The sequence below is a fragment of the Periophthalmus magnuspinnatus genome, chromosome 13 (assembly GCF_009829125.3).
Source record: "Periophthalmus magnuspinnatus isolate fPerMag1 chromosome 13, fPerMag1.2.pri, whole genome shotgun sequence".
Classification (NCBI taxonomy): domain Eukaryota; kingdom Metazoa; phylum Chordata; class Actinopteri; order Gobiiformes; family Gobiidae; genus Periophthalmus; species Periophthalmus magnuspinnatus.
Genome location: NC_047138.1, coordinates 2,325,187 through 2,341,879, shown reverse-complemented (window position 1 = coordinate 2,341,879; position 16,693 = coordinate 2,325,187). Strand labels below are relative to the sequence as shown.

Genomic DNA, 16,693 nt, shown 5'->3' with positions numbered 1-16,693 from the left:
TTTTTAAATGCATGATCTTTGCACTTTTACTTTTTGGCAGCAGTACTTGTTTTGTAATTGAGAACTTTTTAAACAATGTAAATCAAGGTTTTTACTCAAGTATAAATGTTCCAATGCTCTTTCTACCTCTGGATTTGAGACGTGAGGAGGAGGAAAAATACTCAGACGTCTACTTAGTTTAAACTGTAAATAATGCAATGTAAATATGCAAATATATCTCAACTTCTTTCTTGTATCTGTCCGTCTCTGGTTCAGGTCCTCAGTCAGCTCATCAACAGCCTTTTCCATAAGACGACACGATCCAAATCTCCATATTGTTTTAACGCAGATAAAACATGAAACAAAACAGTGAATCATCCAATAAAAAAAACACTTGTAGTTAAACCATCCATGTTTTTATTCCCTTCACCTGCGACTTGCACAGCAAAGCAGCCATCTTCACTCCAAACACTTTACAATACAAAATTAAACTCTTTAAAAACACTTGATACAAATGTTCAAACTCTGTATATGTCCTCTCTATACATTACACTTTACACTGTATAAATACACAAACTATGAAGAGCTCACTTCAAGTTTTTGTTCAGTAGTTTTTCAAATACCTGCATAAAAAAAGCGCCCAAAAAGTAAAGCCACATCCGAGAGAAAAGATGCTTTAAAAACGAGTTCCAATACACTGCCAGATTTAGGACACTTAAAGGAAGACTCATTTAAAAAACACAGCATATTGCACGTTTTAGTTGCATTAGCTGCATTTACGCACCACTTTTGTTCAATAAAACTGTGAATCTAACGCAACGAGTCGGCAAAGGAGCGAGAATTCAAATAATGGATAATGCCACAATAAAAATAAATTAAAAAACAGCATTACTTAATATATTTGGGCGTGCGACTTTCCAATCGCTGTGTAACTTTTCTGGAACAATGTACTGTATAAAACCAGCTTATCGTGACAGAAATAATATACTTTTCTCTGGTGTAGAATGTCCCGCTGTAAGGCATTAAGCTCATTTATCCTGTTGGAGACGAGCACTTACATGTCAGGTATTTTAAACGATATAAAACACCCATTACGGAAAAAATGCAAGATAAATAAGTTGAACATTTCAGTGACGATAAGCAGCTGCTGCACCCTCCTCCAGAAAAGTTACACAGTGCAGCTTTAAGCACAAGTCAGTGGAGTTTGTTTAACACCTAAGTAACTTTTTGTAGTTGTTTTGAAGCAATATAAAGCTGCAGTCACCACGAGAATTTCCCTAAACTTAACCCTAAACCTAAATTTTCACAATAGTGCACAGCGCGGCATTACTGTGGAATTTAGACGAAACCATAGCAACACTGACTGGATCTAAACAAACAAACAAACTTACAGCAATTTCAGTTAAATAAAGAAACCGTTTCCTGTCAGTTACCACCTAAATCTATGAAGCAATCATTTGCAAAAAAAAAAAAAAAAAAAGTAGTTTAGTTTAGCATTTTGCTCATTGGACCGTGAGTAACACTTTCAACAGATTTTATCATATCTGTAGTTGACGGCGAGTTGTTGTTTTTAGGTTTGTGTGTGTGAAAATGTTTAGAGAATAAAACAGGGCTCAGAGGGGAAGCAGAAGATTGTCCCAAAAGGCTACTTGTAGAAAAGTCCAGCCCAGTTTGGGTCGACTACGTCCTGAGAGGCGCAGGAAGTCACGAAGTTTACATGATTTTATCTACTGGCCTGGCTTGACTCGTAAAATCTAAGGTAAAGGTCGTAGTCCGGGCAAAAAAATAAAAAATAAAAGGACTACATCACATTCAGTTTGATAAAAGTAAAGAAGTGCAACTATTCACCACAGAACAAACCAAATGAGCCGAGTAAAAGTTCACAGTTGTCAGTAATAAACAGGATGTTACACGGCTGCAGAAATAAGTGCGATATGAAGCTGGATCTTATAATAAACGTATGATATTTAAAAAGGTGCAGCTGTAACTTTTTAGATTTTATTACCTTGACTAGAATGTTCCACAGTGGCATTAAATTGTCCTACGATGAAACGATCAGGTGCGGAGATGAGCCTGTTCACAGCATAAACGCATTTGCTTTTTAACTTTTGTATTTTTTTGTCAATAAAAAAACGACACTAATTGAACAGATGCAAGTTAGAAAAGTTCAAGGCGATACTGTGGAACATTCCAGGCAACGAAATAACATCTCCATGGATACAAGCATCGTCAGAAAAGTCACACATTGCGCCTTTAACATGTTGATTTAACTGTATGCTAATGAGGCTATCGTCGTCCTATTCCTACGTGAAAAATATATCAAACATGAGTCTTTTTAACTCTCACAATACGCCGATCATGTTGATACGATTGAAAAGCAACACGTCATCTATAAAACGCCTAAAAAGATCATCCCAAGACGAGACAGCTGTTGTTGTTTTTTAGTGTTTGGGCTTGTCTCGATATGAACCTGCACCTTCCTGATGTCAGATTATGTAGAACGAGAGACAAAATCTCACTGCAGCAAGTTATATAGTACAGAATACGTCTATGATTAAGTATGAGTAATGTCAACTGACTCCAAAATGCACCAAAACTATGACTGGCACTGTCCTTGAATCAGCGATAATTAAAAAAACAGTAACATAAATGTTCAGTATCCACAGATGAGATGAATCCATGCATGCCTGCACTTGGATTCCCTTCTTTAGTAGAGCTTAGCCTTAGTTTGAGTATTGCCTGAATATTTATCCACATTTCATTGTTTCTCTTTTTGTTTTACGTTTGTTTTTTCAGCCTTATTTAATGAAACAGACCTGTTAGAAGTCTGTGTAATCCCTCAGTCGTCCAGGTCTGACCCAGAGCAAAAGACCAAGTTTAAATCTGTCAACTGGACGACGACTCCTACAATGATTTGTCCAGTTGACGGATTTAAACTTCGTCTTTTGCTTTAGATCTGTTGGAAAAAACAACTTTGGTATTAATCTCAGTGTTGATCTCTTTTAAAATGCACTTTGCGCGTTTGCGACTGGCCAAAGTTTGTTCCAAGAGTTCAACCTCGTCTATTAAGAAACGCTGATCAACTCAACTTCTAAAAAAATGGAATGAGATCAACCCTGACTGAACGGTACATGTAAACGTACCCATATATTTTATCTCTTCACCCCTTTAACGCTATGTCTCCACTCGCTCCCCGTTCAAAAGCGGCGTATTGGACTCCACGACAGTTTGCAGTTCCTCTCCGGTCTGTAGCTCCTGCCCCGTTATAACCAGCACTTGGGGCCCGCCCCACTCTCGCCGCGGCCTCCGACCCCTCGCTCCGCCTCTCCTCCGCCCAAAACAAAGCATCGCCCTGAAGTCCACATGGGCCAGAGCCACCTCCAGAGTGCAGTAGATGGACCAGAAGAGGGCGAAGCAGCCGAGGAGCAACAGGAACTGAGAAAAAGAGACAGGAAATCATCATTGTTATAATCAAGGACAAGCAGGTACCAAACTCACCACCGGGAAAGCTGCATAGAGCAACCATAATTCAGCTTGTGGATATTATTATTATTATTATACCTATTGTACTAACACACAATGAGTTTGGTTTGATTCCACTGTAACTTAGGGCTGTTCACATTCTTGGCTTGAATGTGATGTTCCTGTCTGTGACTTGGACCAGAGCCACTGACACAGACGGTGAATATGGGCAATGTGATCAGAACAAGTGTCAACAAGAGCTCTAACCGCTGAGTCTTGCTTGTTTTCAGCTTTTTAGTGCAGCAGCAGTAGATACGGTAGCCAAGTCTGATCATAAATCACTTTAGAAAAACCTACTAGAAGAAGAAGAGTACTCAGATATTTAATGTATTTCCAACCAATCATTTAAAAAAGCAGCAAATATGAAGTGTTAAGTACAAAAAGTTGAGCTGTTCTCTCATTTATTGTAGTATTTTAGAATAGTTCTTTATAATCCTCCCTACGATCATGATGAATTTGCAGTGGCTGGTGAGAGTAAAAATCTTTAAATTAAAAATATAATAGTTACAATGGCCACTTGACTAATGCTAATGTTCTAGTAGAAATATTAGTGTTGAGTAAATTACCCTTAAACTGTTGGAGGAGAAAGGTCTGATAATCTCTGGTGGGACGTCCAGGCCCGGGGGACACGGCAGAGAGAAACTATCGTCCAGATATTTGCCGCTCATCGCATCCTTCACCAACCTGAAAAACAAAATTCATGACAAGACAAGAGATGAATATTTTATCATGGAGTTTTCCTTGTTTATTTAAGTTCCAGTTCAACACAAGCTAATACTGTCGAAGTTTAGAAATATCAACATTCAAAATTATATAGCATTTTTTCTAATTTCGTGGAGATGGCAAAAGATTCTGTCAACTGGACCAAAACTTTTCAGAATGGATGAAGTGGCTTGGATAAATCACTGCCTTAAATCTGTCTGAAATTATCTGTTATGTTTAGTTTAGTTTATTTATTATAAATCTTTATATCTATTATCACACTCTTCAAACTCAGATCTTCTTATTCGTCAACTACCCAAGCTGTCTGTCAATCTACTTGTAGTTACATCCAACCTTGGCTGCGGTTTGCTCCTCGGCGTAAACATCACTTTCTGATTGGTTAAACAGCACAATACAACACACTGTGGCCCTCGACTCCTCCCTCGCTCATAAACATGTCTCAGCGTCAGCACGAAGATGATGTCAGTTTACCGTGTGTGTGTCGTCTTGTCTTTGCCTCAAGCCGGAAATTCAGAAAGTTTCGTCTACTGCGGGTTGCACTGATAATGAAAAGCTTTTTTTGCCTTTACTGGACGAGTGAAAGACGCTCGTGTTTTTGCATCTGAATGAGTTGCGCTGATTTATTTGCACATTTGTGTCCTTATTGTACACATATTAACACATTTACTCACCCGCAAATTGTTCCACATTTATTTTAAGTTTTCCTGCATTTATTGGACACAACTAAAGTGAAAGTTCTAATCACATTATAATGAAGAGATGGAGAGTGTATATATAATATTTAGGCTATAATGAGTAAATCAAAGTGTTATGTTGAAGTATTCATGTGTAGACCATCCTAGAACATGTTTAGAATAAGGAAAACATAAATGTAATTACACTTTAGTCAACTGTAATACATTCAAATGCACAAGAAAACAGAAAAAAAAGTCTATAATATTTAACATTTTTGGTCATTACAAAAGTATTCTTGCTTATTTGTAGCTATTGCCTCTATAAATGTCTTTGTACTTCACTGTCTGACGTAGATATTTTAGATACTTTTAGTGCAGACGATGGCAGTTATGTGCATTTTGTTGTTGAATGTTAATAATCAATATCCCAAATAGCACTGAAACGAGCCAAGTTTTGCTTAAGGGCCCATTGAAGATTAGATCCGGCTGTGGCTTTAACGGGACAGTGTTTACCTCTGTCTGTCTTTCACTTCCATGTACGACATAGAGGAGCCGTACAGAGAGAGCTTCCACTGCTTCAAGACTCCCACGTCTGCACATTTCTGTAGCTGGGGCTCCTCTACACAAAACAATAAATCAAACAAATGTAAAACAAAGACTCAGAGGCAAGACTTCAGCCGTAAACAGTCCAGGAAAATGTCTTACTGTGGTCAGAGATCTTGAGCTTGTATTGTCCTTCGGCCTTTTCTCCCCAGCAACGAACAGTGGAGAAGGTCCAGTCCTGGTAGCCTCCTGCGTCCCTGTGATTAAAAGAGCATTATGGAGGATTGTGGAATTTCCAACCACTACACTTGTTACTAAGGAAACCACACTCATGCCTGTTTTTATGCTCATTGGTGCATGTGTAAATAAATACAGGAGATTACGCTGCACTACACTCAAGTCCAGGTTTGAGACAACTTTGACTCGACTGAGAAAATAAACAAAGTAACATAATATTACTTTTTCTTAAACGTACACTTTGTATTTTCTTATTGCCTTAAAGAGGTAAATAAAGTCGTAGCCGTACTATCATGAGCTCAGGAATAAATAAAACAAAATAAAAAACATTTTGACGAGAGAAGATCAGAGCAAACTCACAATGATCCACAAAAAAAACCCTTTGACAATATATCCAACCTAAATACTACGTGCAGTATTTTCTCACTTGTCAATGGCGCGCCGGGCTCCGATCACCGACGTCATGCTGCTGGGACACATCAGGATAATCTCCACGTTGCCGCGGCAGGGATGGGTGATGGTCACGGTAACAGCCACGTGCTCCAGAGTCCGCATGCCTGAGTGTTTCAGGTCATCGGCCGTAACTACGAGAGACAAAAATCACAGATGCCATTTATGCTAATCACAAAAGTATGAAGGACCAATCTGTGCTGTGCGTCTTACAGTAAAAGTACAAGTAGAACGCAGATGTTTAGTGATAAAATACTTCGGTTTAAGTGGTCAAGATGAGCACAAGATTCACTGCTCCCGACTTGCACTCGTTAATGGGTCAAATGCAGATAGTGAATTTCCCGTAACATATAGTTGACTTTGACCTCAGTATAGTTTATGGTTTGTGCTAGATTGATGTCCTGAGACAGATATCTTCGCGCTGGCTTTATGATTTTAACTTTAGTTTGAAATTAAATTAAAATATTGCGCTTTGGCATTGGGTTTCAACATTCTACAGCTCTATATGTGGAAACAAAAAGGGTTCAAACACAGGACGCCCCAATATGAGATGATATAACTCACATATACAACTTTAAACTAATGCAATATTGATATAGTAAACAAGTAGAAACAACACAGTGAGTCATCAGATCTGTCCTTTTACCTTCTCTATGAACACATTTATCAAGCAGCAAGTCACACAGTCTGCCCCGACTCTGCCCCGACTCTGCCCCGACTCTGCCCCGACTCTGCCCCGACTCTGCCCCGACTCTGCCCCGACTCTGCCCCGACTCTGCCCCGACTCTGCCCCGACTCTGCCCCGACTCTGCCCCGACTCTGCCCCGACTCTGCCCCGACTCTGCCCCGACTCTGCCCCGGGTCGTGAGCACTAATGAGCCGTGGTGCTCTCTGACCATGTACGGCTGAACACTCCTGAGGGCAGAGAGAGGGACTGAGGGGCATAAGAGGCTGCAGTGTAAACAGAAGAGTGTCCGGAGACGCAGGGAGCGGAGACGTTTGGGACGGGGTTTAAACAGGGTACGAGGCAGAACATATGTGACATGGGGAGCATTTAAGACAGGAATAAATAAGCCAAAAATAAGTCTAATTTATACTTTTTGTTTGTTGTATTAAAAAAAATTATAGAAGTAACTTTAATTTATCTTTAACTGGGTTCTTTCAATTGGTAAAGGAAATGCATAACAGATTTACCCCCAAAAATATATTCAGTAAAATTATTCGATATTGTGCCAATGTAATCTCAGTGAATCTGTGGGAAACACGTCCAGGTCCAAAGGGATTCCAGACTATTATGGCATTTAGGCTGGTTTTAATATTCCCTGGGACTTTATATAATATTATAATGTATATAATATTCCAGTAGGACATGAAACACTGGAAGGAGGCCCCGGGGGAAGACCCAGGACATGTCACTGGGCTGGCCTGGGAGCGCCTCGGGGTCCCACTGGAGGAGCTGGAGGACGTGTCTGGGTCTGGCCTGAGTTTACATTAGATATAATCACTACCGGTATTTGTTTTCCTCATGTCAATCAAATTTATTTTTTTTATTTAATTGCATTTTGTACTAAGAACAAATAAACCTGACTGACCATGGCTGATAACACATTATAATCCTGAACATATAAACATTACAGACTTTTAATTAGTGCCATTTAACACAAGCATTTGATTTGGAGCAAAGACTTAATAATTGGTTGACGACATTAAAAACATTAAAAAACCAAGACTATAACTGACGATTAGAAACGACTGCATCTCAACTTTGAACATAAAATGAATCGCACAGCCCAAGTTTAAACATCAGAAATACGTCAACACTGTTAGTTATTAATCTCTTTTAAAATCATTATCCCTAAAGTGACAGTTTAAACTTTGTACTTTTTCAACATTAATTCAACACTAGAGATCATACATGGGTTTAAGATTAACCAAAAAAAATCAAACACACATTTTTATAGTAAACCACATCGTTTTTGTGAGGCTGACCACCCAGAACAAAACAATTACACCGTTTAGCAGAGTCTATGCGAACAAAGCAATGAGTTGAAAAATGCACATATTTGTTCAGATTTACAGCCCACACATTTATGTCACTCTAGTTTAAACTGTTTCTCTTCTGTTGTTTGAGTTAAACGCTAAGTGCACAAGTCTGGCCAAGCTCAAGATCTCAACAAGGCCATAAAACACAAATGGGATTCCTGGAAATCTAAGAATGAATTTTGAATATTGGTTATTCGTTTCGTGTCATTTTGGTGAAAAGGCTTTGGGAATAATGAATAAATACATATAAATCTACTGTGAAGAGGCGAGGCAGAAGACAAAAGTTAAGAAAACATTTATGTTACAGTGAACGAATCAGGCGGCCGAGTCCGTGGAGGAAAAATGCACGAGATGATGTAAAAACAGGAAGTCAAATGCAGAGGAATTTCAAAAATCTGAATGAGTTGCAAATCTCAAAGAGTAATTGAAAGTGAATGCCATGCCTGACAAACTGGAGAACATTGCCTAATATGGACAGGCAGACGGAGATAGGAGCCGAGAGGAGGGAGGAGGAGGAGGAGGAGGAGGAGGTGGTGGAGGAGGAGTGTGTAAACTCTGATCAGCTGTTGACACTACGGCAGTGGATTTATCGCATTACAATAAAAATCGAATTGAACGGTCACAATTAATAATTCTCAAAGGTTGCAGTGGTTTTACGATGTCGTGCAAACAAACGACTCCCTTTTATAATATTTAAAAACACTAAGCTCCACAAACACTGGCTTAAAATGTTATTATTCTTCTTCCCTCCACTGTTAAAGCTCCCGGATATGATTACATTACAGCTGCAACTAAGGATTATTTTAGCTGTCGATTTGCCAAACAATGATTTCAACTGTTCATTTCTAGATGTATTCAGCCCTATGAATACTGTTTTAATTAATTAAACAAGAGAGAAATGTGAGAAAATGTTAATGCCTGTGTGAGAAAAGTGTATAAAGTGTGTGGTGAGGGGTTTTACAGCAAAAAACGTATAATAATTGTAAAAAATAAAAGCTGATACTTCACGGATTTGGCCTATTGTGGGTTATTTTTAAAACGTGACCCCCATGATAAACGAGAGACCACTGTATAATAATAATATTTTTTGTTACTTACCATTCCAGGTTCGAATCAACTCGCCCGGATAAGTCAGAATAGGCACTTCTTCTTTTATCAGTGGGCTTTGATAGGACACGAGGAAAGGCACAGACTCCCAAACCTACAGAACGCATAAGAATTTAATATACTTTACTATATTAAATACATATAGTGACAGTTAAAAAAAAAGGACATACCTTGGCGGCGTTGACGAGTCTCCAGGCGTTCAGGAGACCAAAGCCGTGCTGATGACTGTGATGGAAACCAGCTCCGTTCACCCTCCAGTCTGCACCGCTGTCACACTGAACAACATTTATATTAACACTAAATAAGTAACAAAGCAAGGGACGTATTTAAATTAACACAAACAATTGAGATTTTACATTCCTGAAATCAGTGGCATTAAATTTGTAAATGCAGACAAGCAAAAAAACGACTCTTGTAACTGAATAAATACAACACATATTTAAGTATAAATTGAATAGAATGTATAAATATTTAATATCAACATTTCCATTGATTCAAGAAGGTGATGGACTCTCCCGTTAGAAAAAGCTACACAGTGTCTGACCTGCCTCTGTTTAAAGCCAAACTTAAAACCTATTTATTTAGAATGGCTTTTAACACTTAGCCCTGTGACACTTTCTTTATTTTACTGGTGTAATATGCTCTGTTGTATGATGTTTATTGTTTTTAATCGTGTTTTTAATGTTGTACAGCACTTTGGGCAGCTTTGGTTGTTGGAAGGTGCTATAGAAATAAAGTTGGATTTGATTTGCACCTTTATCTGTTACAAAAAGCTATTCCAGCATCTAGGTTATGACTCACAGCACACTTTTGTTTATTACTTCTGACCAAAAAATATATATATATGCATGACCACATAAAAAAAAAAAAGAGTTGGTTGTTTACATTTTATTGTTTAAACGATACATATTGAGCCGTGTAGTTTTACCTTGGTGGCGGTGAAGGCGATGATGTGCTGAACGTCTCTCCAGGTGAGACAGGGCCGGACTTGGAGCATCAGAGCCACCATCCCGGCAGCGAGAGGCGCGGCGGCCGAGGTCCCCGTGTGACCCTCTGTACACCCGGTCCCGAGCTGCATCGACCAGTCTGACGTCACCTACAACCAGGACAAACGCGACATTAAACTACAGGAGACAAAAAGTGCAAATGAAAACGACCTATGTGGAAATGAATCTATAACAGAAAGAGAAAAACTATTTACATTCCCATGAACGTTTTAAAGGTGGACTATGTAACTTTTCTGGAGATGCTTTAACAATAACGCTCAACATATTTATCTCCATGGTGACAAACAGGAGGCGGCACAAGGTCAACATCAGGACAGATCTTTGGAGAGGCGACTATTCAAAGTAAGAACGCGTGGTTTCTAAGTATTTTTGAGAAAGAAAAACACATGTAATTGAATAAATGTTAGGTAGTACAAGTTTAAAGCTACGGAACATTCCAGCAAAAGAAATAAAATCTCCATGGGGAAAAGAATGTAACTTTTCTGGTACGAGGTCAGTCACCTAATGCAACTTCAACTAAAATATACACGACATAACAAAATGCCTAGTACAAAAAATATTATTAGCAGTAGTAAAATGCTCTTAAGCCAAACCATTGTTAACATAATGGAAAGTATGATCCAATTTGCAGAGCTGCAGACAGTAGATGGGGGATCAATGAGAATTCCTGGACTCCATGTACACAATGAGTCACATGTGAGTCAACAGCTGTCCAGCCATCGCGGAGGCTTAAAAATACTACACACACGTTCACGGATTATCTATAGAGGCCACTATATACAGGCAACAGGACACACGATATAACAGCAATGCCATCTCCAAATGATGGTGATCAATTGATGTAACAGAATTTAGAACGTTCAGACTTTGGAGGATGAAATTTGACAGTTTTATTTTAAATGGCTTTGGTAAAAGTCTATTATATATTTTCTCAACAAAAAAATATACAATCAGCATTTTCAGTACAGTTGTCCTTCGCTATATCGCTGTTTCGTTGATTTTTTAGCACAATTTTACATGTTTTTTTTTTATGTGTGTCGTGTTGTGCGTCCTGATTGGCTGTTGGACTGTAGACCATTGTGTTGTGCGTCCTGATTGGCTGTTGGACTGTAGACCATTGTCCATCAATCTCCTCGTTTTTCTGCGTTCAGGCAAATTTACATAAACGTTGGATCTCAGTGTGACTCTGAAGTGCTGTACGTTTGCAATTTGTTTTCTCCCCGACAAAACCCACAATGTCGATGAAACGTTCTGCACCGACAAAGACGCCTACGAAGGTTTGAACTTTGTGTTTAAACAAGAGAGAAATGTGAGGAAATGTTAATGTCTGTGTGAGAAAAGTGTATAAAGTGTGTGGTGAGGGGTTTTACAGACAAAAAACATAGAGAATAATTGTGAAAAATAAAGCTGACTACTACGGATTTTATTTTTAGAACGCAACCCCCGTATAAACCAGGGACCACTGTATTTGTTTTTATAAGACTCAAAAATACACACACAAAAAACCTGATTTTTATGCCATTTTCACTATTTGAAAAGGCAGTTAGTCAGGAGAAAAACCCCACTCAAGCAGTTGTCGCTGAGCGTTTTCAATCCCTGCTCCCACTTGGCTTATTACACTGCAGTTGTTCATGTAATTCTCTTCTCTTCTGTGGCTGCTAATGTAATAACATGTTTGAGCCGAGTTTGGTTTCTATGGAGTTGCCCCTAAACATCAGCAAAGAGAGGTCAATAGCTTTAACTGGGCCAATTTGTCCTGTCAGCATCCGTCACTGTTAAGATTAAAATAGCATCTGGTCTTTTTCATGTGGAGTGTGGCTGTTTTCAAACTCTATGAAGAAAAATCGTGTCAGTTGGTTTAGTCTTTCAGCATTTAAGTATGAAGTTATCCAGTACTTGTAGCTTTTATAATTTGTGCTTAAATAACATGTTTCAAGTATTTTCAAAGTGCAATACATAATACATTAAAAAAGTAAAGGAAATATCACGGCCAAGGTATGAAAAAGCTCCAATAATACACAACAAAGAATCTATAATTACATGATTTTGGTATGTAAAATACCCACTACAAATCCAGTACTAGCAGCTAATGGACTTTTTTGAGCATATAACAAGTATTTACGAGGCCCAGTATATTTAAATTATATTAAAGGGATTACCACAGCTGAGAGCTGTTGAAAAGACTACAATAATACATCATCGAGAACCTGTAATTACATGATTTTGGTATGTAAAACACGCACTACAAACTATAACTCTTTAATTAACATGCTTCATCCAAAGTGACTGATGTTTAAAGTAATTATCCAGCGTCTAAACCTGTGCTCCTTCATGTGACTGCAGTATTCACATCACATTGGATATAATGCCATTCTAGTTGTGACAACTTACAATGCTTCTTAGCCTGTTCCCTCCGCTGCTAAAAGTCACAGCGAGCATCGATGCACACTCCTCTGCATAGAACGGCATCCTCCCCTTTTCATCTACTGCTCCTGCAAAACAAAAAGAGCAGACAAATTACCCATTAGACTAGTGGTTATCAAACATTTCACACCAAGTTCTAAGCCTGTGCAATGTCCATCAACTCTGTCCAGTTACAAAAATCATGTGATTGAATAAACACTGTCTAGCATGCCTATTCTGCAGCAAATCCCCTTTTCTAAATGTGTCACAAAACATTACCAATGAAATATATTAGGACTATACTTTATTTACAGATTCATTTTGAAATTAGGCCTATGGAAGTAATTATTCTAAATATTTGTGATTTCATTTATCATCAGATCTAAACCAGCTCTATAACGGGGCCAGGCTAAGATAAAAAACAACCATTGCTACAGTAGTTCTAAAGGAGGATAAAAATATGGAAAAAATGGACTCTAAATGAATCAAACACTAAAACTGCAGAGGCATTTGCGTACCACCAGAAGCACCCTCCGCCCCAGTTTGAGAACCACTGATGCAGACGACATACAGCAGTTGTTTCTTACCTATTGTTATGGTGTAAATGGAGTTAGCATAACCGTCATAGTTGCAGTTGTCGTTGTACTGGCCTCCGTTGCCACTAGCAACAACAAAGATACTGCCAAAACCACGTCTGCCTGCGATCACCCCATGCTGCAGAGAAGCCTGCAAATAAAATATGCATCTTAACCTTCTAATTATACAACATCTGGATCCAAACAGATGCATAACGTTGCCATAAAAAAGCTTATTTTACATTATACTTCCCTCTACAGGTCAAACTGAGCACTACATACCTTTCCGAGAGGATGAGGTCCATCAACCGTGTGACCATCATCATCTGGACCCCAGCTGGACAAGACAATCATTTCAGACATTCGTTCAAAACTATCATTTCAATCCTTTTCATTGAAAAAAATGAGGAACTGTTGCACTTGATTGAACAAGATTTCTGATTAAAAGTAAAGGTGAACAGTATTTTGTATATTTGTAGTAAGGAATACATATAAATATTTGTAAATGTAATTAAAAAGTCACAAATATCTGATAAAAGTTGTGACAAACCCATGTTAATATTGTAGATACCTGCAGCTGTAGATATCATTAACTTGATAGTGTTTGTTGAAAGCTATCGCCTCTAGACTGTCTGTCAGTGGACCGTCCAGGACTCGAATTCCTAAAATAGATAAATGTAGATAAATCTTTCCTGGAATGAACTCTGGGCGTGGTTTGATCTGGAATTTGTACCTGCCACTTTGCTGCCGTAAGCGACTCCCACGGCACAGAAGCTGTTGTTTGGGACAGCAGCGATCTCCCCTGCACACCTCGTCCCGTGATGGTTGTCACTGTGGGCGTCTGGGTGGGGCATGGGGTCTGGGTCATTTGAGTTTAGGTCATAACTGCCTTCAGGACTCTGAGGAAAAAGAAATCAGAAGATGCTCATACTATTGCTCTAAAGTAAAACAATATGAATAGTAGCCTCCTTAGGCCTGTTGCTAGAATCTGGTTTAGTTTGAGAAGCTCAAAGTTTTATATCACTGAAAAGAGGTTTGGTTTAGTTTAAAGTGATCACCATGGTAACAGACTCCACACAACATCAGCCGTGAGCTCGGTGACATGAGACGCACCTTTGGGTTAGGACCTCACTTATTCAAAAGAATTATAAAACATTTTGACATGTACAATATATGTTCATGCATTTAATCATTTTTAATAAGTTTAGTGACAGATATAATTTTATGTCAAATTGATACAGTTTATTGAAAGAATTAATCAAATTTATTATATGTTCATCTTCTGTATGACATACATGATTTTGATTTTATTGTAATGTTAGAAGCGTTTCACCTAAATAGGGGCAGGACTGTGAAATGTGGAGTTTTCGGGGTTTTCAAATGGGTTTAAACCTCCACCTGTGCCCCTGAGGTAGCGCCTACTCCTTCACTCTAAAATGACTCCTATTAGCACAGTTTGGTTTGGTTTGAGCAACTGAGAGCAAGGCCAACCAGATACTACCAGATTTCCTGCAGCAGAAAAGGCAATATGTGCAAGGAAGCGCAAAAACCACAATCCTATACTCAACACACACAAAAGCAAAAATAAATTAGTGTTGTCAAAAGTATTGAAAATTAGACAATAATATTAAAACTAGTATAGATGCTATTTGCTTTATGATACTCATTTGAGCATCAATACTAAAAAGTCACATTCACTGAACAGAAATTAACTTTTCCTAAATAACTTTATAATGATCTTTAGCTGTGTAAGAACAAGTACAAGACCACACACACTGGTACACGCCCATGGACCACTATGAAACCTACCTGGACCACTGAGGGATTACACAGATATAAAGCCACATGGGACTATAAAATATAAAAAGTACTATGATTTAAAATGGAAAATGTATTGAAAAATGGCATTCTATTGTCTAAAGAAATGGGGTTTTTTTTAAGTATCATTGTGGTATCGATATCAGTATTGAGTATTGAGTCTATTCCTTAGTATCAAAATAGAGTTTAAAATTTTAGTATCATGACAAGATTATTATACTTTTTTTATACTATGAGAGGAGCCTCAGGTAAAAAGTTCTATATAATGCAGTGTATCATGGGCTAAATTCAGTAAACAGATGTAGAAGATGTTACAGGTAGATGTTGTATGTAAACAGGATGCACTCACATAGTTGGGTTGTATGTCTTGGTGTGTGTGCTCTACTCCATCATCGACTACAACCACAGTGACGCCTCTTCCTGTGATGTTACGCTCCCACAGTCCGGTCACATTTATGTCCATGCCTCTATTCACATCATTGTGCTGCAGAAACAAGATACAAAAGGGCAAATGAGCAAAAATACATGTGAAATGCTCAGTGATCACCTGTCTACTGTCTAGAATCTGCAGAACTACAAACTGGATCATACTTTCCTTTATATTAGCAATGGTTTGGCTTACAAGTATGTTACGTCTCTAGTTATTCTTATATTAAACTATGAATATCATGATTTAACTGTAGGCAGTATGAAGAAATTGTTGAAATGTTGAAGCTTCTGACTTGTTACAACTCATCGCTTCAGGCTATGAGCCAAACATTTTTGCAGCTATTAAAGCATATATTTGAAGAAAAAAAAAACTCTGATTGGACAGGTTTTGCCTTAAAAAGAAAAAAAAAAGTTAAACAGTTATTACCAAATGCCATTGTTGAGGATAGCGTGGGTCATTGAAGGCCATACTTCTTTTAGAGCGGATGAGCACTCTGTCCTGGGAGTACCACAAGACATGAGGGTGTGCTGAAAGTACCTCCCCCGGGTCAACACTCTTCCTCCAAACACCCGATCCACCAGGTCTGAATGAACACAGCAGGTAGTGGCCTTGCAGCTGCCCAATCTGACCCTGATTTTCCAGACCGGCCTGCTCAGCAACCTGTGTTGTGTAAATAATACAGGAGTGTAAAATTAACACTGAGTAAATACACCACTGATGTCCACTTCAGCATTCTACGAGTTTCTTCAGAGGTTTTAATGCATCAATGCTAACCCTGTCGCCCTGCTAGGGCTGTGTGTTTACTCTGCCCTAGTTTAACCTGCCAGCAGAAGAATGCTTGCCCAGCCACATTTGTGAACACTCATTGTGTAATATTCGTCGCAGCCTAAATATTAAAATATATATGATACAATACCACCCTGGTAACCCAGTTCCTTTACTGTACCTTATCAGCGATCAAATCCAGGTCTTCAGATTGGTCTCCATCTTGGATCTTCACAGCCCAGGACTGACCAGGTCCACAGGACGGGGGCGGCCAGGGTGAGGAGGAAGAGGGCGAGAAGGGGTAAGATGGTGAAGCAAATGGTATGAGGGCTATAAGTAAAAGCGTAGTAGAGGCGAGAAATACAACAAGAAGAAACGGGACAAAATATGATGTTCCCATGGCACCCAGGGGCAACT

At 38.7% G+C, this 16,693-nt stretch overlaps 1 protein-coding gene across 2 annotated transcripts; it reads right to left on the bottom strand.

Annotated features, from left to right (window-relative positions):
* Window positions 1-375: 375 nt before the first annotated feature.
* On the bottom strand, window positions 376-16,676 carry pcsk7 (proprotein convertase subtilisin/kexin type 7). Of its 2 annotated transcripts, XR_008648915.1 has the most exons (17): window positions 16,458-16,676; window positions 15,938-16,171; window positions 15,431-15,565; window positions 13,997-14,162; window positions 13,835-13,925; window positions 13,546-13,600; window positions 13,276-13,414; window positions 12,677-12,777; window positions 10,207-10,374; window positions 9,449-9,553; window positions 9,270-9,372; window positions 6,106-6,262; window positions 5,604-5,698; window positions 5,412-5,517; window positions 4,068-4,185; window positions 2,917-3,414; window positions 376-2,862 (listed from the first exon to the last, which is right to left on the bottom strand). XR_008648915.1 is itself a non-coding variant. In XM_033977094.2 (16 exons), exons 1-16 carry the CDS (start codon window positions 16,674-16,676, stop codon window positions 3,154-3,156), a joined length of 2,253 nt encoding a protein of 750 aa, XP_033832985.1. In that variant the 3' UTR covers window positions 376-3,153. The 2 variants fall into 2 exon arrangements, 1 of the variants encoding a protein (XP_033832985.1); XM_033977094.2 differs by having other exon boundaries at window positions 376-3,414.
* Between the last annotated feature and the right edge of the window lie 17 nt (window positions 16,677-16,693).

Excerpts from the sequence above, each read along its gene's own strand:
- pcsk7 (XM_033977094.2), bottom strand. The coding sequence starts at position 16,676 with ATGGGAACATCATATTTTGTCCCGTTTCTTCTTGTTGTATTTCTCGCC. Across the intron at positions 16,172-16,457 it reads TGGATTTGATCGCTGATAAG|GTTGCTGAGCAGGCCGGTCT; the intron begins GTACAGTAAAGG and ends TACACAACACAG. Across the intron at positions 5,699-6,105 it reads GCCCGGCGCGCCATTGACAA|GGACGCAGGAGGCTACCAGG; the intron begins GTGAGAAAATAC and ends TTTTAATCACAG.